General features: G+C 41.7%; 1 protein-coding gene across 1 annotated transcript in view; it reads left to right on the top strand.

The window, feature by feature from the left end:
* Positions 1-10,385: 10,385 nt before the first annotated feature.
* Positions 10,386-23,794, top strand: part of LOC119820530 (cytochrome P450 2B1-like) — a 40,961-nt gene continuing 27,552 nt past the window's right edge. The window contains exon 1 of the mRNA XM_038338962.2: positions 10,386-10,614. Within this exon, the coding sequence (XP_038194890.1) occupies positions 10,444-10,614 (171 nt within the window). The 5' untranslated portion in view covers positions 10,386-10,443. The remainder of the gene's footprint in view (positions 10,615-23,794) is intronic.

The following is a 23,794-nucleotide window of genomic DNA, read 5'->3' as shown; positions in this document are numbered from 1 at the left end:
TTAAAGACCTCAATATTAATCTGAACACATTGAGCTTGATAGAGGAGAAAGTGGGAAGTACTCTACAACAAATGGGCACAGGGAACCATTTCCTGCGCATAACCCCAGCTGCACAGACATTAAGGGCAACATTGAATAAATGGGACCTCCTGAAGTTGAGCAGCTTCTGTAAAGCAAAGGACATTGTCACAAAGACACAAAGGCAGCCTACTGACTGGGAAAAGATCTTCACCAACCCTGCAACTGACAAAGGTCTGATCTCTAAAATATAAAAGGAACTCAAGAGACTAGACGGTAAAATGCCAATTGACCCAATTAAAAATTGGGGCGTGGAACTGAACAGAGAATTCTCAACAGAAGAAGTTCGAATGGCCAAAAGACACTTAAGGTCATGCTCAACCTCCCTAGCTATCAGGGAAATGCAAATCAAAACAACTTTGAGATATCATCTTACACCTGTCAGATTGGCTAAAATCCAAAACACCAATAATAACCTTTGCTGGAGAGGTTGTGGGGTAAGGGGTACACTCATCCATTGCTGGTGGGAATGCACACTTGTGCAACCACTTTGGAAAGCAGTGTGGCGGTTTCTCAGGAAATTCGGGATCAACCTACCCCAGGACCCAGCAATTCCACTATTGGGAATCTACCCAAGAGATGCCCAATCATACAACAAAAGCATATGCTCATCTATGTTCATAGCAGCATTATTTGTAATAGCCAGATCCTGGAAACAACCTAGATGCCCTTCAGTGGAAGAATGGATGAAGAAACTGTGGAATATATACATGCTAGAATACTACTCAGCGGTAAAAAACAATGACATCTTGAATTTTGCAGGCAAATGGATGGAAATAGAAAACACTATTCTGAGTGAGGTAACCCAGACCCAAAAAGATGAACATGGGATGTACTCACTCATAATCGGTTTCTAGCCATAATTAAAGGACATCGAGCCTATAAATTTGGGATCCTTGAGAAGATAATAAGAAGGTGAACTCCCAAAAAAAGATATAGTAATCCTCCTGGATATTGGAAGTAGACACGATCGCCAGGCAAAATTGGGAACTTGAGGGTTGGGCAAGACTGGGCCAAGGGAAGATGGGGAGAGAAAAATGTGAAGGGGAGAATGGGGGGAGCTCGGAGGAATGGGATGCTTGGGATATAGGAAGGGTGGATATGGGAGCAGGGAAGCATATATCTTAATTTAAGGAGCTACCTGAGGGTTGTCAAGAGACTTGACCCTAGAGGGGTTCCCAGGATTCCAGGGAGATGCCCCCAGTTAGTTCCTTGGGCAGCTGAGGAGAGGGAGCCTGAAAAGGCCAGTTCCTATAGCCATACTGATGAATTTCTTGCATATCACCATAGAACCTCCACCTGACGATAGATGAAGAAAATGACAGAGCCCCACATTGGAGCACCGGACTGAGCTCCCAAGGTCCTGATGAGGAGCAGGAGGGAGAACACGAGAAAGAAAGTCAGGACCGTGAGGGAACCTCCAGCTGGCGACAGATGGGGAAGGTGACTGAGCCCCACACTGGAGCACTGGACTGAGCTCCCAAGGTCCTGATGAGGAGCAGAAGGAGCGAGAACATGAGGGAGAAAGTCAGGAACGTGAGGGGTGCGTTCACTCATGGAGACGGTGGGACAGAACTAAAGGGAGATCACCAACTCCAGTTGGAATGGGACTGATGGATCATGCGACCAAACCCGTCTCTCTGAATGTGGCCAACAGCGGGGGCTGACTGAGAAGCAAAGGACATTGGCGCTGGGCTCTGATTCTTCTGCATGGACGGGCTCTGTGGGAGCCTTCTCAGCTTGGTCAATCACCTTCCTGGACCTGGGGGGAGTTGGGAGGACCTTGGACTTAGCATAGAGTGGGGAACCCTGATGGCTCCTTGGCCTTGAGAGGGAGGGAGGGGAGGTATGGTTGGAGGGAAGGGGAGGTAAGGGGGAGGAAGGGCGGGAAGGGGGAGGAGGAACGGAGGGAGGGGGAGGAGGAGGGAAGGAGATGGAAATTTTTAAATATATAAAAAAAAATAAACCATGAGAATGAAAAAAAAAAGATATCAGTGTATTGTCACTAGCCCTGTCTGTTTGATGTTTATCCACCATGGAACCCCCAGAGCCCTCTCTCCTCACCTCTCACTGTCCTTTGTTCTGTCTGTCTGTCTGCCTCACATTCTCCATTAGCAGTCTCTGAGCCAGACTGATCAGGTGTGACACCCAACTTTACTTCTGGACTACAGTGGCCCAGAGCAGGGTGTCAGCTACTCTGTGCTTTACTATGTCCACCGAGAAATGTCAGAGGACAGCGGCACCTCAGGTATCTTCCTCACTTGAAAGATTTGAGATTTTCATTCTGTGCTATTTAATCACAGTCACACCCCCGAGCCAGCTCCTCCTAGAACCACAACCTTCTCTAACCACCCAAGTCTTGTGTTCTCTTTTTGCTTTTTAAAAACCTTTCAAGTCCAGTTGGGGCAGCAACACCATATTGTAAGTGGATGAATAAGCAGATCATTCTGAGCAAAGGATGTGATGCTTTCCCATCATGCTCTCCGGGCATGGAATGAGAACCTGCCCTGCCCAGTAAGAGGAAGGTCGTGGGTTCATAAAAGTTCATGGTGGCGCCTTGCCAGTTCATCAGTGTGTAAAGATCCGGTGTGCTGCTGGTCCTCCCCCGTGGGGTCAGAGGAGTTTGTGTGTGCCAGTTTCTGGATTTACTGACTTTTAGACTCAGACACAGCATACCTCTCTCTTTAGCCTTGTTTTCTCCAGCCCCGCCCAAATCAGGAGTGGCAGGAACAGGTTTGTTTACCACGGCAAGCTGCTGTTTGCTCATTTTAACATGGAGAAAGAGGCAACAGTGTGAACACATTAGTCACACAAGAAGGAGTTAGGGCCCAAGTCCCACTAAGAAGGACAGCATGCAGGCTTATGTTGATGAAGGAGACAGACCCCTTCCTGCTAGTCCACAGTTACACATTAGAAACAGCTCAGTTCCTTGAGCTCAGGGGATTGAGGAAAGACATAGATTCAGAGAAAGAAGAAAGATTGGGCTTTGGTGGGAGGAGGATGGAGAGAAAAGGACAACAGAGAACACCATGCCCCAAGGGGTAGAAAAAGGCTCTCAGACAGAGAAACATAAAGGGAGAACAAGACAGGGAGAGAGTGACACCTCAGTCAGAGAGACGCAGGAGTCCATGGACACATGTCTCCTAACAGCTGTGTTCCTGTGTTATCAGATGCCTGCTTTACTGTCTTCTCTACCTGTTCTGCATCCTCCTCTGCATCTCAAGTCACAGTTGGACCTTCTCTGTTTCTCTCATCTGTATCTATGGTTGTTCCAGAAGAGAGGTAAAGGAGAAAGATACCACACACACACACACACACACACACACATACACACACACTCTTACACATGCACGTGCACACACAAACACACCACACACACACACACACAGACACTCACATGTGCAGATTGGGCCTAAATCCAGTTTTTTTAAATGTGCTTGGTTACCCCTTAACATTTGTGACACTATTGTGCCAGTGGGCGGATTTTGCAGGAGGTCATTATTGTACCTCTCAGTGCTCATAGCCAGGTGAGACTTATGATTTCTCTTCTGATCCAGTAGCACACGTAGCTCCTTCTAGCACTGTGACCACTAGTAAGTCGGGGTGAGGCTTCCAGATTAGTACCAGCTAGATTGCTCCATGTTCTTCTGCACCATGAGAATGTGGTGTCTTCAGCAATATGGGTTTACTGTCAAGTTGTGAAAGGCAACCAACGCCATTGGAAATAGACTGTGGTGTTTGGGGTGGGACAGTCTATGGGATCCAGTGGGCCAGCTTGGGAAGATGTAGCTTCTTGATCTGGGGGTTTAGAAGGGTGGCGTATGATGCCTGTTTGGGTGTTGTTTTCCTCCTTAAATGGCAATGCCATTTAAACTCCTTTAATCATGTATATGTTTTAGGACACTTCCACAGTACTAGGATTCTATGTGGCTTTTCAAAAGCCTTCAGTGTTATCCTTCCTCTCATTCCCCCTCTACTCTGTGCTGTCACCCCTTCCCCATTTAATCCTCTTGTTCTAATTCCCACTTACTTCTTATAGCACTATGTGCTATGTCCCCATCCCTGAAAGATCCGCCACCCCATCCCTTATCTGCTACTAAACTCTGTGGGTGTTCTATCGAAACACCCATATTGAATGAATAAAAGCAACATAGAAAAGAAAACATGCAGTGTCTTTCTGGGGCTGCATTAACTTGCCCTGGATGATCATTTCTAGCTGCACATACTTACCTAATCATTGTGTACCTTCATGTTTCTCTACAGTCAAATGCCATTCCATTGTATATGAACCACATTTTCCTTATGCACTCATTGATCGTTGGGCATCTTGGCTATTTCCGACTTCTGGCTGTTATGAATAAAGCAGCAACGGACATGAATGAGCAAGTGTCTCTATAGTAAGATGCTGTGTCCTGCAGACATGCCCATGAGTGGTGGAGCTGGAGTCTTGTGGCAGATCTACTTTCAGTTTGTTGAGGAACCTCCACAATGACTCCCAAAGTGGCTGTTCCAGTTTACACTCCCATCAGCCGCGAGTAGTGTGCTCATATCCTGAATTCTTGCCAGCGTCTGCTGTCATCTGCTTTATTAATCTCAACAATTCTGAATGGATTAAGTGGAATCTCAAAGTTGTTTCCTCTCCCTCGTCCTCTTCTTTCTCCACTTCTTCTAAAGGAGATTATCTTGAAGCAGCTGTCTGTTCCTCTGGCCTTTAAAATGTTTCTGTGTTGTTCCTGGAACCTCGGGGAATTTGTGTGGTTATTTTGTAAGTGTATTTACTGGGGACAGACAGCCCACAGTGAGCTGATCTCTACACTCGAGTAGTTGTGTCTTTCTGTAATGATCTCAGACTATTGCAAAAAAGGAGCTTCTTTGATGAGGGGTGAGAGATGCACTTATGAATGGAGAAGTCTGGTTTTTAAAAGCTTCAATATACGTGTATGTATGTTCTGTGTGCCACATGCATGCCACTGGGACTGGAGGTAGAAGCAGTTGTGAGACAGGAAGTAGGTGCTGAGGATCAAATGTAGGTCCTTTGGGAGATCAGCAAGTGCTCTTCACTTCTGAGCCATCTCCTCGGCCCTGTCTCTGCGTGAAGTTTATAATATGTATGGAAGTAAAATGTATGAACTGAATAGCCTGAGAATCCAGGATGTTCTCTTCTACAGTAGGGTTCTCATGTGTCACGTGGGGTCATAGAACATCACTAGAGTGCCGGTTGTGATAAGTTAAATGTGTATACTATGATCCCCAAAGCAATAATGAAAAGAACAAGCAGCTAATAAGCCAAATAGAGCCATAAAGACATCTGTTAAGGTGGAAATTTATACTTTGTACCTTAAAGGAGTAACAATGCCAACAGAACAAGGACTATGATTAGTAGACTAGGTTACAAAATAGAATAATGAAAACTACTTAAGCCAAAGTAAGACAGGGTAAGAGGAATGCAAAGGAAAGAACATAAGGGACTAATTATTTGCTTTTCGACTTATACCTAACAGTGTCTGCAATCATGATACAAACTAAAATGTTAGATTATAGATACATTGCCTGCCACCATCTGCTCCTCCACTTCGTTCGCCATGGCAGTTCTGGGTGCCATTTGCCTTTCTTTCCCAGCTGCCTCACTTGACAGGTTGGGTTGCCTCACTCTGGGTTGTCAAATAGTAATCCAGAGCAGCTGAAAGTCCTGTCCTGTTTCCCCTTCTCTTCCACAATGATATCTGAGCCTCAGGTGCAGGACTGTACTGTTGGTTGTAGTCTCTTTATTTTCTTCAGGGTTTTGCTGTGTTGATACCTCTGGCTTCAAGGCATTCAGAGATAATTTGGAAGCTAGCAGCCACAGCCTGAGGACTATCTAGTGACTTTCTAGATGTGTCATCGATGATGCTAATCCACAGTATGAGAATTGCACAAATTTATTCTTTCACTGGTTTTGAGACATGGTCTCACTATGTAGCCCTGATTGGAACTCACTTTGCAACTTAAATTGCCTGGAATTCACTGAGATCTACCTGGCCCTGCCTTCTGCATACTGGGATTAAAGGCATGTGCCCTGCCACTGGCTCATACACTTTTATGTGCTTAGTTAGTGCTAGATTTGTTTCCCTAAAGTTGCCACCATGAACATCAAATGTTTCGTTGTTCTGAATTTCTGCTGTGGGTCTTCAGTCCCTAGACTTACGAACAGGAAACCCCAAACCAAAGATACATACACATGACTTACATCACCATTTCGTTTGTGACCAGTCTGTGTACACTATTAAACATTTACAAAAGGCTTTAATTATTTTCCTCTTTAAAAAACATTGTGTATGTTTATGTGTGTGTGTGTGTGTTTGTGTTTGTGTGTGGGGGATGTGCTAGTGCCTATGTGCAAAGGTCAGACAGTGATGTTAGTATCTTACTCACTTGTTCTCTGTTTAATTAATACTTTAATCAATTAATTAAAATAAGTCTAGTCAATGAGATCTGTCTTTACCTACTCCACATCCAAATCTTGAGGCTATATATATATATATATATATATCAACCTAGGTCCTTGTGCCTGTGAGGAATGTAAATTTCAGACTAAACTATTGACCCAGCTCCTCTTCAACTTTCCCTAACTTTTGTGTTGTATAAAATAATGGATTTCATTGTGACATTTTCATACAAATCATACTTTACTCCTCTACTACCCTGCTTCTCCCTCTGTAATGAGGATTAAACTTGTGGTCTCATTTATTCCAGACTAGTGTCAGACCACTAAGTTCCCAACCCCTCACTGTTGATTTCCAGAATCCAGATATTATCGTTTGAATGAGAATGATCAAATTTCCTCATATGTTTGAATGCTTGGTCTTTAGTTTGTTTGGGAAGGATTAGGAGGTGTGGCCTTTATAGGAAGTATGTTGTGGAGGTGAGCTTTGAGATCTCAAAAGTCCACTCATTCTCAGTTAGCTCTCCTTCTCTCTGCCTCATGCTTGTGCATTAGGATGGTGCCTCTTCATAACAATAGAAAAATAATTAAGGCACCAGGCAACTGCTCTACCGCTATGGTGCATCACCCAATCTTTTAAGAATTTATTTGGACATAGGGTCTTGCTAAGTTACTTAGGCAATGGTTGATGCTGAATCTCAGCTTTCCTAATGCAGAGATGAGAAGCAAGGGTGGCCATGCCCCTCCTTAGACCTCCCTTTCTTAATAAGACTTCACTTCTCTTTACTGGAGAGAGAGATGGGGTGAGAGAAGGGAAGCAGCATCCTTCTTGTGAAGTTCAGCCGAAGGCTGTCTGATGTTGGCAGAAGAGTTATACTTCAGCGATTCAGGAAGGAGAAAGGTCAGGAAACCATAGTGATTTCAGGCATTATATCTGTACTTTTCTGACCTTGGCAAGGTGCCACAATAGACTTTAATAACCCTGGGAACCTTGTCCTGCCAAGCAGGGTGATCTGGTTCTGAACTTGCATCATTATTCTAATGCAGGATTCCCAGTGGGAGCCATGAAGTGCATTTCATACAGTAGCTGTCATAATCTTCACATTTTGGGGGAAGATATATTGCCTTGACCTACTATTAGAAGTACATATGTGTTAAGAACCTCTTTCTTAGGCCACACGGTGGATTAGAACATCAGCCTGGGATACAGAGGGAGACCTTGTCTAAGACAAACAAACAAAGAGACCAGCATTCAAATTTGATGTGGGACACCCTTCTGTATGTTGTAAATATCATTGGTTAATAAAGGACTGTCTTGGGCCTGCGCAGGTCAGAATAGAAGTAGGCAGGGAAAAATAAACTGAATGCTGGGAGAAAGAAGGTGCAGTCAAGAGAAGTCATGTAGCTGATGCCAGAAACAGACATGACAGAACATTGCCAGTAAGCCATAGTCACGTGGCAACACACAGATTAATGTAACAAGGTTCCCTGAAAGGTCTCCAAGAACCCTTAAACTACTTAGGCCAACAAACAGCGGGAAGCAGTTTGGAGCAAGCAGCACCCAGATTTTCAAAATGATTGTTTATAAATGCCTGTTTTTTATTTAAAAGGGGTTGGGTATAAATAGTTCATGGGCACAGTCAATTTCTTTTTTTTAAAAAGGGCAATATGATATAGAGATATATACTTGGCATTAGTATGGATCCTGAACTATTGATACAAATTTAGGACTGATTACGTTAGACTGTGTATATTTATTTCTGCTCTTATTTAAGGTATTGTGTTTGTGCAGCTCATTTAAAATTAAGTGTATAATTTAAAATTACATATTAATAGATAGTCATTTATAATAATCAAACCTATAGTCATGTTAGTTACGTTTTCTAGATATACAATATACATGTCAGTTAGATAGATAATCTTCAACACTTCAAAGACTGACAGAATTTCGCACTCAAAAGATCTTAAGAACTTAGATTTTTCTCAACAGTAAGACGTTTCTGCTTCTCTCAGCACCAACTACTTCAGGGAGGTTATTAGTCACTGAAGAATCTTTCTATGGAATTTGCCTTCAATATGACAAGGCTAGCCATTTGGTAAAGAAACTGCTCTTGCCTGAATTGCTTGATGGTATACTGTATGAACTAGATACGCAGGACCCACAGAAAAATGACTACTGAACTTGCCTAAAGAAGGTGAGACAAGCCTTCAGGGTTTCTGCTTCATGAAAGAGTCTTCCAGACAGTTGTCAGGACACAGAATAAAGTGACTGACAAACTGCCAATACAGGCAATATAGTCTTTCAAATTTTCTGCTTTATGGAAAAGTCTACCAGATATCATGGGCCTATAGGCTAAAGATGGATACACAAACATTGCATAAGAACTTTGGATGACTGTCCAGGCAGCAAGAAGTCCCTGTCAATTATAGGATTTTATAAATTGCTTATAATGCATTTTATGATTACTTAGACAATATTATATCTTTCTGGGAACTTTGATGGAGTTGAATGCAGATAGTTATAGTTTTTCTTAGTTATGATAAAAGATAAATTAAATATGAACCTTAGCAGTAACAAATAGACTAAACATTGTAGGTGTAATTCTTTCTTGATACATGTTTTGTTATATGTAATTTTATTACGTTAAAGTTAAAAACGTTCCTTTGTATTTAGACAGGAAAAGGTAATGATGTGGGATTCTCCTCTGTATAATGTGAATATGTTTTATTAATAAAGAAGCTGTTTTGGCCTATGGCATGGAAGAATAGAGCTAGGTCAAGAAAATGAACTGAATGAAGGAAGAAAGAAGGCAGAGTCAGGGAGATGCCATGTAGCTGCCAAAGGAGAAAGATGCCAGAACCATACCGGTAGGACACAGCATCATGGTAATACACAGATTAATAAAGATGGGTTAATTTAAGATGTAAGATCTAGCTAAGAATCTGTATAAGTTATTGGCCAAACAGTGCTGTAGTTACTATAGTTTCTGTGTGATTGATTATTCCAGTCTGTGTGGGCAGAAAAATGATAGCAGTCTCCATTTCCCAAACAAAAAACAAAAAAATGCCTTACTTGATTGGCCACAGTGTGATTTTATGGGCTCATTTTCTCCACTGAAGTTCCTTCTTCTCAAATGGCCTGACGTTGTATCAAGTTGACATTAAAGTTACCCATCAGAAATACCCAGAGTTTCCAGAGGCTCCTTTGCCAGGTTTCAGGCTCTCTCCTCCTGGCTCCCAAGTCTCCCCACTCCTGCATCTCTTGCTTCTCCTTCTATTTCTCTCAGTTTTGGCCATCACTGACCAGAGATACCATGGGGACAATCAAGAAATCTCATCTGAAGCTCCTTGGAGACTTGGGCCAGGGACTGTGCAGACACACAGACACACACACAGGATCATGCAATACTCTTCTCTTACTTAAACATGAATACATTTACATATGAATCTAAGAACATACAGATAGGCCTCCACAATTTAAGATTATCCATGCAAACACACTCCCAGATATGCAAGAGTAGGTCAGGAAGCAATCTAGACCCTAACACAGAAACATAGAACTGCATTTTCATGTTAGAAATGACTTTTTATATATAAAGCACACAGTAAACATGCACAGGTCCATGTCTGGGGAAATAAACAGACAGAACTGAGCTTGCATATATATACTCACCCCCAGAAATTGAGACACATTACTTCCTATGCCCTTTGTTCTGTGTATCTCAAGCACGGTGTTCTTGCCAACATCGAGGGTGGAGGTAAGAAGATAGGGAATGAGCAAGTCACCAACAGTCCAAACAGGAAGTATCGGTGCTCACATTCCTGGACAGTGAGGAGACAGGAGGCGGGAACAGCTGAAGTTGCATAACTGGGGGGAGGGCCAGGTTCAGCATAAAAGTCCCGCTGGAGTGTGCAGTGAAGTGGAAGGTGCTTAGACCAGGACCATGGAGCCCAGTGTCTTGCTCCTCCTCGCTCTCCTTGTGGGCTTCTTACTGCTCCTGGTCAGGGGCCACCCAAAGGCTCGTGGTCACCTTCCACCAGGACCCCGTCCCCTGCCCCTCTTGGGGAACCTCCTTCAGATGGACAGAGGAGGCCTCCTCAACTCTTTTATTCAGGTAAGAATTGCACAAGGCCTGTGCTGTATGGGATTAGCCCCATGTTTGCTCCTGAAGATCACTCATTTGTGGTGAAGAAGGAACTCCTTCCAGGCAGTAGGTTCAGGTGGGAAGGTCACTGAATGAAAGGTGAGGTGCAGGTTGGTGGTGGATGGTACTCAGGTTGACAGGCGTGTCCTCGCTGCTGGACAGTGTGAGACACTGTGCTTGGAGTGTGAAAGGTTTTGTGGTGTCATGGCATGCACCAAGGGCTTACAGTTTTCCTATTTGATGTTTCTTTGTTTCAAAAGAGAAAGAAAAATGTCACAGGCATCCACATATAAGTTTTGCCTCTGCCAACATAAGATATTAGCCTGCTGTATTCAAAAAGAAAGAAGATGAGAGGCAGGTCAGGAAGTGGGATAGGTAGGGAGTGCTTATCTGTTATAAACACAAGGACCATCAAAGAAACCAACCCTGGCAGCATCTTTACCAGTCTTCACAATTGAGATTTCATGTTCAATTACCGCTTATTTATTAATAATCACTTAGCACCTTTGCCTCCACTTCCTGTTTAGAGAGCTGATTTAGTGACAGCAATCCCAACTCCTGCTACCCCTTGGTTTTTATTATATCACCCACCTGGACCAATGGTATATTCATTTGTCTTTTATTTTTTTTGAGACAATATCATCGTCTTTTCTCAGGCTAACGATCCTTCTGAGTTAATATCTCACATGCTGGATTTAAAGATGTCTGATATACTTGGCCACAAGTATTTTAAAAATGTGCTTCCCACATGTTGGAAAGCTCAAGTTAACATCATATTTATATTTTATGTTTTGATTGCTATTTTATTTGGTTGGTTTGCTTTGCTGCTGTTATTTTCTTTTTCTTTCTTTCTCTTTTTTTGAGACAGGGTTTCTCTGTGAAACAGTCCTGGCTGTATTGGAACTAACTCTGTAGAGAGACTCAAACTCATCAAGATCCACCTACCTCTGCCTTCTGAGTGCTGGGATTAATTTTCATTCCTTTAAAATCTAATTCATTTGTTTCTCATTTTCCTCTCCACTTCTCTGTGTCTGAAGGCCCCTCCTACCAGGAGGTAACTATGGTTGCCTGAGTGAGTATGGATGTGGGGGCAATTGACTGGAAGTTGAGCAACTTATGAACAGCTATATCACTGAAGAAAGTGGCACTTCCCCCAGCATCCTTAACTGCCCAGAGACTCACAGTGAGGGTTGGTGACATCCTCTCATGGTAGCACGACATGCTGCATCTTTTCCCTGTAGGGACAGTCATCATGTCATCTGCAAACAAGGTTCCCAGGGGTTGGCAATGTCCTCTGAGAAGGGAATTCCTACCCTCTTCAGAACTCCTTAAAGAACTGTTCAAATCCACGATCCAATGTATGTGGCAATGTCTGGAAGCGTAGTTGACTTCCTTGACTGTCAGGAGATAAGAGTAGATGTAGAATAAACTCACAAAATTTAATTAGGCAAGTTATCTGCTCACTTGGGTGATATTGGATACAAGTAAAACAATAAGATGTAGGAGGAACTGCTTGTTGGTTCCTGGCTGCTCAGCCCTGAAATAATCACAGAGAAACTGTATTAACTAAATCACTGCTTGGCCCATTAGCTCTAATTTCTTATTGGCTAACTCTTCCATCTTACTTTAATCCATTTCTAGTAATCTGTGTATGTTCACGAGGTTGTGGCTTACTGGCTAAAGTTCCCAGTGTCTGTCTCCAGAGTCTTCATGGCTTCTCCCTAACTCTGCCTTTTTCATCCCAACGTTCAGTTTAGATTTCCTTGCCTAGCTCTGCTCTATCCTATAATGGGCTCAAGACAGTTTCTTATTAACCAATGGTATTCACAGCATACAGAGGGGAATCCCATGTCAATAAGAATTTTAAGATTGTTTGAAAGTTCAGACAGACTTACATAAGAGACAGGACTTGAACAAATCACAAAGACTTTCTAGGATGATGACAGGTATGGAAAAGAAACCATTCCTGAGGAGCAGCTGGTACTAGAGAAAAAGTAGAGCCAGGTGGATGAAGTCATGGTGTGACAGGGGAGAGGCAGGCACTGAATCTTCAGGTCAGGGGGATGAACTGGCGCGGTGTGACCCAAGGATGGTAAGAACTGAAGTGATTCAACTAAGCAGGCAAGAGAAAGTCTCCTCATGTCTTTATCTCTTTTCTGTTGCTACCACAAAATTCCAGAGGCTAAGTTCTTTATAAATTAAAGGCTTTTCCTAATCAAAATTGTGCAGAGGAACAGTCTAAGATCAAACAGTCTCTTCTTCCAGCCTCTAGTGAGAAATCTTCTTGTGTATCACAATAGAGTAGAGGACAGGAAAACCTGTTCATGCAGAAGAAGTAAACCATGTGAATTGGCTCTGGTTAATAATAATCCAGCCTCTGAGAGCCAAGTCCTATCAGTGAGACCAGCATTAACCTATTCTATGGATCTGCCCCCAAAGACCCAGTGCCTCTCACTAAGTTCTAGCTCCTAAGGGCTCTGACACTTCTCAACACAACCATATTGGGGACTAAGTAAACAGCAGAGAATCCATGAAGATATAGCACATGGAACAGGCAAGAAGAAAGAGGAGCTGGTACAGACAGATGCATCTGGATGCCAAGTGGTAGTGATGTCCTGTGGTGAACCCCAGACACAACCTGTTCATCTCTCTCATGTGAAGGTGCGTGGTTGATCGGCAGTTATGATTCACCAGACTAGCTTTAATATATATATAATTCAGTTTTAATAAAGGAAAAGAAATGGAACTTACAAATCCAAGGTTCCAGTGAGGAGCGCAGGAAAACAAAGAGCAGGCAGGCCACAGGCTGGCAAGATTTTATAAGTCAATATTAGCCTAAGGAGGACACACCCTTAGCCAAAGGGGGACACGCCTTTAGACAAAGGGGGACACGCCTTACAAAACAAGGTTTTTGGCTAGGCTTCCCCTTCATCTCCCCCTTTTGTCTAAATAAGACAGAACCAAACCAAATACAACTATATTCAATAGGAACAAATAATAAATATAAAATTACAGACAACAAATAATATTAAGAAGAAACATATAACAAAAGTTTTACTAAACATTCTATTTCAAGGAGTTTAAATAATGTAGAGGGTAACTTCAATTATCTAATCTTCAACCCCATCAAAGATCTGAGAAGGGAAGTAATATCACTTAAGCAACCAGGAAGTACAAACAAGAAACTTCCAAAATGTGCAACAAATGACAGAGACAACTATCTACCTGGGCAGTCACCCAAAGTTTCGTTTTGCAATGTTGAGGCAACCAACTTTGGCTAAGGCCTGACACAACTGACATAACATTTTTCAAAGGCAAGGAACTTTTTGTAGAACTATCCTACCCTGTCTTGGCAAGATAAGACAATCCTGTTTTATCCACTTATGGATATTCTGTATCTTTGTCAGTAGTTGAGGTATGGGCTTTTCTTTGCCCAAAGGCCAGTTCTGCCAAGAAGAAGACAAGCTCCCAGTGGAGTGCCTTTGGTGCTCAACATTTTCTCGGGAGTAGAGTGGTGTTGCCAGGAGTGATTGTGTCTCATAAGTACAAAACTCTAGGTTAGATTAAAGGCCATTTTCTACAGCTCCTCAAAGAGGTCGAAGATTATACTATCTATACTAAATATAATTTCTATGTATCTAAAAAACCTGAATATCCTAAATATAAATATGACAAACATATATGACCATTGATATATAATTCTCGATACCTATCTAACTTGGAGACTAAGAGAATAAACAACTGTGCAATAAATGAGGACAATATCCCCAAACGTAAACAATGTCATTACACAAATAATATCAGAGGTAGAAATGTACATTGCAATATGATAAATATCTCAATATAACAATTGTTTTAAACAGAGGTAGAAGCATACTCTCATACAATAGAGGTAGAAGCATACTCACATACAATGTTCAATATACAAGAATCAACAACAATTCAATTTTCTAAAAACAATAATTCACAAATACCAACCATCCCATCAAACCAGGTAATCCCCCCCTTTTTTTTCATAAACACCCCTGAGTCCATATAATACCTCCCCCAACCCCTCAACCCTATACCAACTACTAAATGATGTCCCTAAACCAGAGAGCAAACTCTGTTGGGAGAGGGGGCGTCGTCCTCTAAGATTGCTTCCAGCTGACATGGGGGCAACGTTCTTCTCAGGGGGTCACGTGAAAGCAAATGATGGTAAAATTCCCAGAATAACATTTGGTCGAGGAAATTGTAACTAGCCTCTGAGTGTTTTGATGAGGTCCGGCCAGAGTGCTGTCAAAATTGTACACATTTGAAACTGTCTTGTGTAGTTGGTACCAAAAAAACAGGTCTAATTTTAGCGCTATTAAAAACATGACGTCATAGTAACCAGGTGAAATTGATGTTGTGGGGCCCCATCTTCATCCTGGAAACTTCAAAGATTACTGAAGGAAAATTTGTTGTTTGTTACAGGAAAGGTAAACATTATCTACAAAGACATATACAGACATATATATTCGATGGAAGGTATAATAAAGACAGACACAGATATGAGGAAAGGCAAAGAAAGTTTATCAAGTATCATCATCATCATCATCATTATTATTATTATTACTATTACTATTCTGTCCCATTTCATGGCTCCTGACCTGAGACAGAAACTCTGAGACATCTCTTATCAACAGGCTTGGAATTGAAGAGGGACTAAGCCATAGTCCAACTCCAAAACCAGCTCTATATACATATAAATAAAATCACAGTAATGAATATATATATATATATATATATATATATGTAAAAAATGTTTTATACTTACTAAACCTATTCGGGTTCTGTGTTGATCCATATTAGGTTGTAACTAGTGTCCATCCATCAGTATTTAAATATCCAGGGTCCCTTAAGTTCTTTGAAGATGAGTGGTTTCCTGTGGATATAAGAAAAGAATCCTGCCCCCAACCTATATGCTTTTCTTACCATCAGTATGATCATCATCCTTGTGAATGAATTATTTTTCTTTTCCAAGGGGCTTCTCTTCAAACCGAACCTTTATTAATTTTGACAGTATCCACAATTTTTCCTCTCCTGTGGAGACAAGAGCAAAACCCCTTCCCCAACGCAGCACATCTCCTGGCTTCCATTGCGAGGTCAGCACATCCTTGAAATAAACTGGTTGATTTAATTCAGCAGACTTTTCCATTATCCAATGTCTTTCTGCAGCCATTGTCCCCTTCTCATTAGCATTGAGAAAATTCAAGGTTAATAAAGCACTATGTAACCTATTTCTAGGGGTATTTTCCACCCCTTTCTGTTTGTTTAACATATCCTTTATAGTTCTGTTTGATCTTTCTATGACTGCTTGACCTGTAGGATTATATGGTATACCTGTAACATGCTTAATATTGTAATAAGCAAAAAACTGTTTCATTTTCCTAGAGACATAAGCTGGACCATTATCCGTCTTTATTTGTGTAGGTATACCCATGATGGCCATAACTTCTAATAAGTGAGTGATTACTGAATCAGCTTTTTCTGAGCTAAAAGCAGTTGCCCATTGAAAACCTGAATAAGTGTCAATAGTGTGGTGTACATATTTTAATTTGCCAAATTCTGCAAAGTGAAACACATCCATCTGCCAGATTTCATTCCTTTGAGTGCCCATTGGATTAGCCCCTGCAGGCAGTGGTGTTTGGTTATAAAAAGAGCAAGTAGGGCATTTCTTTACAATTTCCTTAGCTTGTTGCCATGTAATAGAAAACTCTTTCTTCAAGCCTTTGCTATTGACATGATGTTTTTTATGAAATTCAGAGGCCTGCAGCACACTACCAATCAACAATTGATCAATTTCTGCATTACCTTGGGCTAGAGGACCTGGCAGACCCGTATGGGATCGGATGTGTGTTATATACATAGGGCAAAGCCTGTTCCTGATCGTGTCTTGTACCTGGATAAACAATGAGGTTAGTTCTGTATCATCAGGTATAAATTCAGCAGTTTCAATATGTAAGATAACTCTTTCTGCATATTGTGAATCAGTAACTATATTAAGAGGTTCTTTAAAATCCTTTACCACCATAAGAATGGCATATAATTCTGCCTTCTGGACAGAATCATAAGGACTTTGTTCCACCTTACTCAAATCTTCTGATTTGTAACCTGCTTTCCCTGATTTATTAGCATCAGTATAAAATGTACGTGCTCCAGTTATCAGAGCATCACGGATGATTCGAGGGAGAATCCAAGAAGTTCTCTTTATAAAGTTAAGCCTCTTGCTTTTCAGATAGTTGTTATTGATTTCTCCCAAAAAATTAGCGCAAGCTCTTTGCCATGGTTCGTTATCTTCCCACAACTTTCTTAGTTCATCAGCAGTGAAAGGCACTATAATTTCTGCTGGGTCTATGCCTGCTAGTTGACGAAGTCTCAATTTGCCTTTTATAATTAATTCAGAGACTTTTTCAACATAAGGTTTTATTTTCTTACTTGGTTTATGTGGTAAAAAGATCCATTCTAAGATAATATCATCTCTCTGCATTAAAATTCCTGTAGGAGAAATTTTGGAAGGCAATATGACGAGAATACAACTGAGCTCTGGATTCACCCTGTCCACATGTGTCTCTTGTAATTTCTCCTCAATCATTCTCAGCTCCTTTTCTGCTTCAGCTGTTAATTCTCTGGGACTGTTTAAGTCTTTTTCACCATCCAAGGTTTTATTTAAATGAATTATCATATCAGGTGTTATCCCAACAGTGGGTCGTAAGCTGGAAATGTCTCCTAACAACCATTGAGAAAAAGTCATTGAGAGTCCGTAACCGATCTCTCCTAATTTGTGCTTTTTGTGTCTTAATTTTTTGCAAACCTATTTTATAACCTAGATAATTAACAGAATCTCCTCTCTGAATTTTTTCAGGAGCAATCTGTAATCCCCATTTAGGTAAAAGTATTTTTACTTCTTCAATCTTTCTAAAGTATCCATGTTTGAATCAGATAACAGAATATCATCCATGTAATGATAAATTATAGACTTGGGAAATTGCTTGCGTATTATTTGCAATGGTTGATTTACAAAGTATTGGCACAGGGTGGGAGAGTTCAACATGCCCTGTGGGAGGACGGTCCACTGGTATCTCCTTGTAGGTTGAGAGTTATTATAAGTAGGCACTGTGAAGGCAAACTTTTCTCTGTCTTTTTCTTGTAAAGGTATAGTGAAGAAACAATCCTTTAAATCAATAACTATGAGAGGCCATCCTTTTGGTCATAAAGAGGGAAGAGGAATTCCAGATTGCAGAGAGCCCATAGGTTGAATAACCTTATTGATAGCCCTGAGATCTGTCACCATTCTCCATTTACCAGATTTTTTCTTAACAACAAATACAGGAGAATTCCAAGGGCTGATAGATTCTTCTATATGTCGAGCATCTAATTGCTCTTGTGCCAGCTGTTCTAAAGCCTGCAACTTTTCCTCAGCTAAAGGCCATTGCTTTGTCCATATTGGTTTCTCAGTCAACCATTTTAAAGGCAGTGCTGTTCGTATCTCTGAAGGGCCATCAACTGCTTTGCGTTCTTGTACAGCCCGAACAGCCGGTTTCCGCCTTCTGTAATATCTTTTAATATTTTCCTCAGTGATATAGGCTCTAGAAGCAGCAGGAATGTTAATTTGGGTATTCCATTGCTGCAACAGGTCACGGCCCCATAAATTCACTGCAATATTGGCTACATATGGCCTTAATTTTCCTATTTGTCCTTCTGTCCCTATGCATTCAACCCATCTCATGCTCTGCCTTACTTGAGATAAGGTTCCAATTCCCAGGAACTGAACATTTACGTCCTGAAGCGGCCAATACGGATGCCAAGATTCTGGAGTAATGATACTTACATCCACACCTGTGTCCAGTAGGCCAGTAATAAAAATGCCATTTACACACACTCTTAACTTTGGTCTTTGTTCATTTATAAAAGTCTGCCAAAATACATGTAACTCATCTTTCAGGCCATTTTTGCTTTTAACAGCAGGCATGGGGCTTTCTAATTTTCTTGACGAGGCATGTTCTCGGCAGTAACCGGAAATGACTGAACCACATTCGCCATGGGGGCCTGCGAGAGGCCCCCCATTGCGTTTCCCAGTGGCAACAGGTTGCCTTGTCTATCTCTTGTTGACCTGCACTCACTTGTCCAGTGTCTGCCTTTTCCACATCTCCTACTTATACCTGAAGGCTGAGTCCTCCTACGTCTGTTATTTTTAGAAGAGGAATTATTATTATTATTATTATTATTATTATTATTATTATTATTATTATTATTATTTCTGAAAATCCGTTGTCTGCAATACCTTTTAATATGTCCCATCTTGCCACAATTAAAACATTTGGTAACTTGATGCCTCCTTTTTGCATTAGAAATTGCTTCTTCTACCCATGCTTCAGTGCCATAGTCAAATGATTCAACATTCATCGTATGCAAGACCCATTCGTCCAAGGGCGCTGATCTCATCTTTAAAGGCCCCAGGATCCTTTTACACTCCACATTGGCATTCTCATAAGCCAAAGACTCAATTATTATACGTCTTGCTTCTGGGTCAGATATCCCTATTTGTACAGCTTTAGTTAGCCTTTGTAAAAAAAAATCACTAAAGGGTTCTCTCTGATCCTGTTTAACTCTGATATATGATTCCAGTCTCTGTCCTGTGTCTTGAACCCTGTCCCAAGCCTTTAAGGCTGCTGTAGTACATATGGATAAGGTGTGTTCATCATAATTAGCTTGTTCTAGAGGATTGGAGAAAAGTCCTTCACCTAGAATTTGATCTAGGGAGATCTCAATTCCCTTTGCTCTTTCCTGCTGTTCTAAAAGTTTAGCCTCTTGTCTGAACGTGCATTTCCAATTTAATTGTGACCCACTCTCTAGAACAGCTGATACTAATTGTACCCAATCATGGGGTGTTGCCTTATTGCTTATAGACCAAGTTTTGAGCATCTCTCTAACAAAGGACGAATGTAGCCCAAAATTCATAATGGCTTGTTTAATTTCTTTGAGATCATTCATACGGACGGGTTCCCATGTATATTCCTTGATGACCCTAGGGTTTTTGGAACCAGTCACCTTTTCTGATGTTATTATTGGAAAGGCAGGTAGAACTTTACGGAAATTATCCCGGAGAGTTTTACTCATTGACGGAGTTAAATTTTGCCTTTCTACCGTTTGCTCCTTTTCATCACAGTCTATAATTTCCTCAATCTTTTCTAATCTGCTTACTATTGCCTTCTGTAAGGCCTGGATCTCCTGTCCAGAATTATGTTCCAAGGCCTTCATGGAGGATTCCAAAACATGAAGTTTGTCCAGTAGAGTTAGTATCTCATCCTTGTATAGAATTTTCATGGCATGAATTGTGCCTTCTTGTATTGAGAATCTGTCAGCCAATCTGTCATATCCTTTAGACAAAGTCCGATTTTCACATTCAGCAGTTTTAATTCTCTCTGATAATGTTTCAGACAGGGACTGAAGTTTACGATCCAAATCAGCTGTTCTCTCCTCCGCAGCAATGAATCTCTCCTTAATATCAGACTGTAGTTTTTCTAAATTTTGCTCATTTGACAGAGTCATATCAGACAAAGCCCTATTCCCTTCCTTGGTGTCAGTCTGAATTGTTTTTGCAAATACCTCGACTGACTTAAAGTTGTCACTCAAAACAGTTGTGCCCTTTCTTAAGCATTCAACCTCTGTCCTAAGAATCCTGGTTTCATTCTGTAAGGACTTTATCATTTTTCTATTTTCAAACCATGTAAGGGAGAAACCAAATATGAGAAAAATTGCAAGCCCTATAAACATCCAAGTTATGGGAATATCATATGTATCCTGCAATATTTCTACCATAGTATAATTAAATAGGCTGCAGAAGCTTTCAACGGTGATATAGTCAGACATTTTTTTTTTTAATCAAAAGAAATTTTACCTGTAATGACCATTCCCTGCCAGTAGGTGGCGAGGGCAGTAACCGCTCGGCCAAACCGAGTCTGCAGTACTGGCAGAGCTCGAATGCTGGGATGCAGGCAGTAACCACTAGTCTCCGGCAGGTCAGGGCCCAGGCCGAACTCAGCCTGGACTGGTGCTGCCTGAGGGGTTAGCGAGCTCAGACTGAGTCACCCTCAAGCGTCCTTTGCTCCTTACAAGCAGGGCTGGGACAGACTAGTCTGGGAAACTGCACTGAAGCAATCAAGGGCCCAAGGCCAAATCCCTGCCACGCAGTGCGGGAACTGGAGCTAAAGGCTCCCAAATGCCCGAGTTGGACACCAAATGAAGGTGCATGGTTGATCGGCAGTTATGATTCACCAGACTAGCTTTAATATATATATATATATATATATATATATATATATATATATATAATTCAGTTTTAATAAAGGAAAGGAAAGGGAACTTACAAACCCAAGGTTCCAGTGAGGAGCGCAGGAAAACAAAGAGCAGGCGGGCCACAGGCCCGCAAGATTTTATAAGTCAATATTAGCCTAAGGGAGACACGCCCTTAGCCAAAGGGGGACACGCCTTACAAAACAAGGTTTTTGGCTAGGCTTCCCCTTCACTCATGAGTGCTGTGGATGAGCCAGGAGCCTGACTCAAATACAGCTTCTAAAGGTGTGTTAGCTGTGAGTTCTTCCAACCCATATGCAGCTGACAAGCCCTCTGGGATGTTCCTTGAAAAATTATCTGGTGGATCAAGAAGCTGAGATCTCTTCTAGGCATCTGTGTTGATGTAAGATTGTTATGTGGACTTTAATCATGGTGTGTGTATTACAAAGACTGAGTCTTAATGATGATATTCTTTTTTTTCCAGTTTATTTTTTATTAAAAATTGTCATCTCCTCCCCTCCTCCTCCCCCTTCCCTCCCCTCCCCTCCACCCACACCCCCACTCCCTCCCTTTCGAGGCCAAACAGCCATCAGGGTTCTCTACACTACGCTGAGTCCAAGGTCCTCCCAACTCCCCCCAGGTCCAGGAAGGTGAGCTACCGAACTGACAAGGCTCACACAGAGCCCGTCCATGTCGTAGAGACCAAGCCCATCGCCATTGTCCTTGGCTCCTCGGTCAGCCTCCACCATCAGCCACCCTCAGAGAGTCCGATTTGGTTGCATGTTCCATCAGTCCCACTCCAAGTGGACTTGGTGGTCTCCCATTAGTTCTGTCCTGCCGTCTCAGTGGGTGAACGCGTCCCTCACGGTCCTGACTTCCTTGCTCATGATCTCCCTCCTTTTGTAAAAATCCTAGAGAAGCTATATAAGAAGGTGAACCCAAAGAAAAACATATAGTTATCCTCCTGGATACTGGAAGTAGACAAGATTGCCGGACAAAAAATGGGAACATAGGGGTGGGGTGGGATGGGGGGAGGGGGGATGGGGCGAGAAAAGTGTGAAGTGGAGGATGGGAAGAGCTTGGGGGAATAGGATGGTTGGGATATAGGAAGGGTGGATATGGGAACAACGAATTATATATCTTACTTAAGGGAGCCATTCTAGGGTTGGCAGAGGCTTGACTCTAGAGGGGTTCCCAGGTGTCCAGGAAGATGCCCCCAGCTAGGTCCTTGGGCAGCTGAGGAGAGGGTGCCAGAAATGTCCAGATCCTATTGCCATACTCATGAATATCTTGCATATCACCATAGAACCTTCACCTGGCATTGGATGGAGAAAATGACAGAGCCCCACATAGGAGCACCAGACTGAGCTCCCAAGGTCCCAATGATGATATTCTTTTGGCCAGTGGTAGAGACACAAAGAAGAGCTGGACCATCAAAGTTACTAATAGAATTACAAATCGCCAGCATTCTACACTGTCACAATAATACTTTAATTTTCCTTTAATAAATAAACTCTATTATTGCTGTCTGGGGAACCAGTCTCCCAAAGCACAGGGCTCCAAATGAAACAATGGCATCGGCACGACCTAACATTTATCTACCCAATAAAATGCTGTCTAGGGGACCAATCTCCGCAAGCACAGGCCTACAAATGAATCCATGGCATTGGCATGACCTAAGATTTATCTATCTGAGTGGGCTAGGGAGAAAGACATTCACACTCTCTCAATGCTCTCCTTTTTTCTCTATTCTTCTTGTCTTACTTCTACTGTATACCTTTTTCTATGGCTTATATAACCCAGCAAAGTTTTCTCAGACAATTCAGGAATTACAGTGTGGTTACATTCCATTTATCAAGTGATTGATTATAATGAATACAGGTAAAACCATGTTTTTCATCTCCTTTACAGGATTATAAACAAAGTCACCCCAGCAACCCTCTTACATTTACTTCTAAGAAACTTGTTACAGATTAACAGAACAGCAGGAGGCAGGAAGTATTTTTTTCTCAGCCAACTTTTCTGTTGGCAGGCTGCAGATTGTGGTTACAAAGAAAGAAGCAATCATTCTATTATTTATCTTGAAAGACAATTTTATAAGGAATCTTAAAGGAATCGCAAACCTAAACTTTTATATGTGAAAACCAGTCATCTGTACTTATATCTTTAGGGAGCATACCCACTCATCAATAGTTTCTTATATCGGGACACAGAGGGCAGGAATGTGCACAAGAAGTGCTCAACCACCAGCACTCTATGTTAAGATGCTATAATATTTTGGGTGAGTATTTTTTCAGCCTCATCTTAAAAATGAATCAGTCCACTTCTTTTCCATTTCTTCCTTGTTCCTCTTTGACACCAGCCCCATGTTGCTCCTAGACTCTCTTCCCCTTCATGTCCTAGCACCCATAAACAGGATTTGATGTGGCACCACGACCCGCTTAAAAGCAGAGGACTGATGGGATCAGTTCAGGCACAGCGGTGCTGATCATAATGGAAACCTTGATCTTATTTTCAGCAGCAATGGTACAGTGAGGGGCCTGAGGAAGTTTCGGAGTATTGATTAAGGAATGTTTCAGTGACTGCTGTGACTTGGGTTGTGGTGAAACTGTTCTTATGGATTTAAGAGCAAGATTAGCAGAGCAAGGAGGGGGGTTGCAGAGGGAAGTGCATAGCATTTTTAACTAATCTTAACAAAATCTTTTAAAACACTCTTATTTATGACCATGTCTGTTTTTCTGTCGTGTGAGCATATTTCTTTTTTTAGATATTCTTTTCATTTTTATTCTGTGAGGTACAAAAACTGTGACATTAAAAAGTGTTGGTAGATTAG

The sequence above is a fragment of the Arvicola amphibius genome, chromosome 8 (genome assembly GCF_903992535.2).
Source record: "Arvicola amphibius chromosome 8, mArvAmp1.2, whole genome shotgun sequence".
NCBI lineage: Eukaryota > Metazoa > Chordata > Mammalia > Rodentia > Cricetidae > Arvicola > Arvicola amphibius.
Note: the sequence above shows the minus strand (reverse complement) of the source record. Positions and strands in the feature narration are given on the sequence as shown.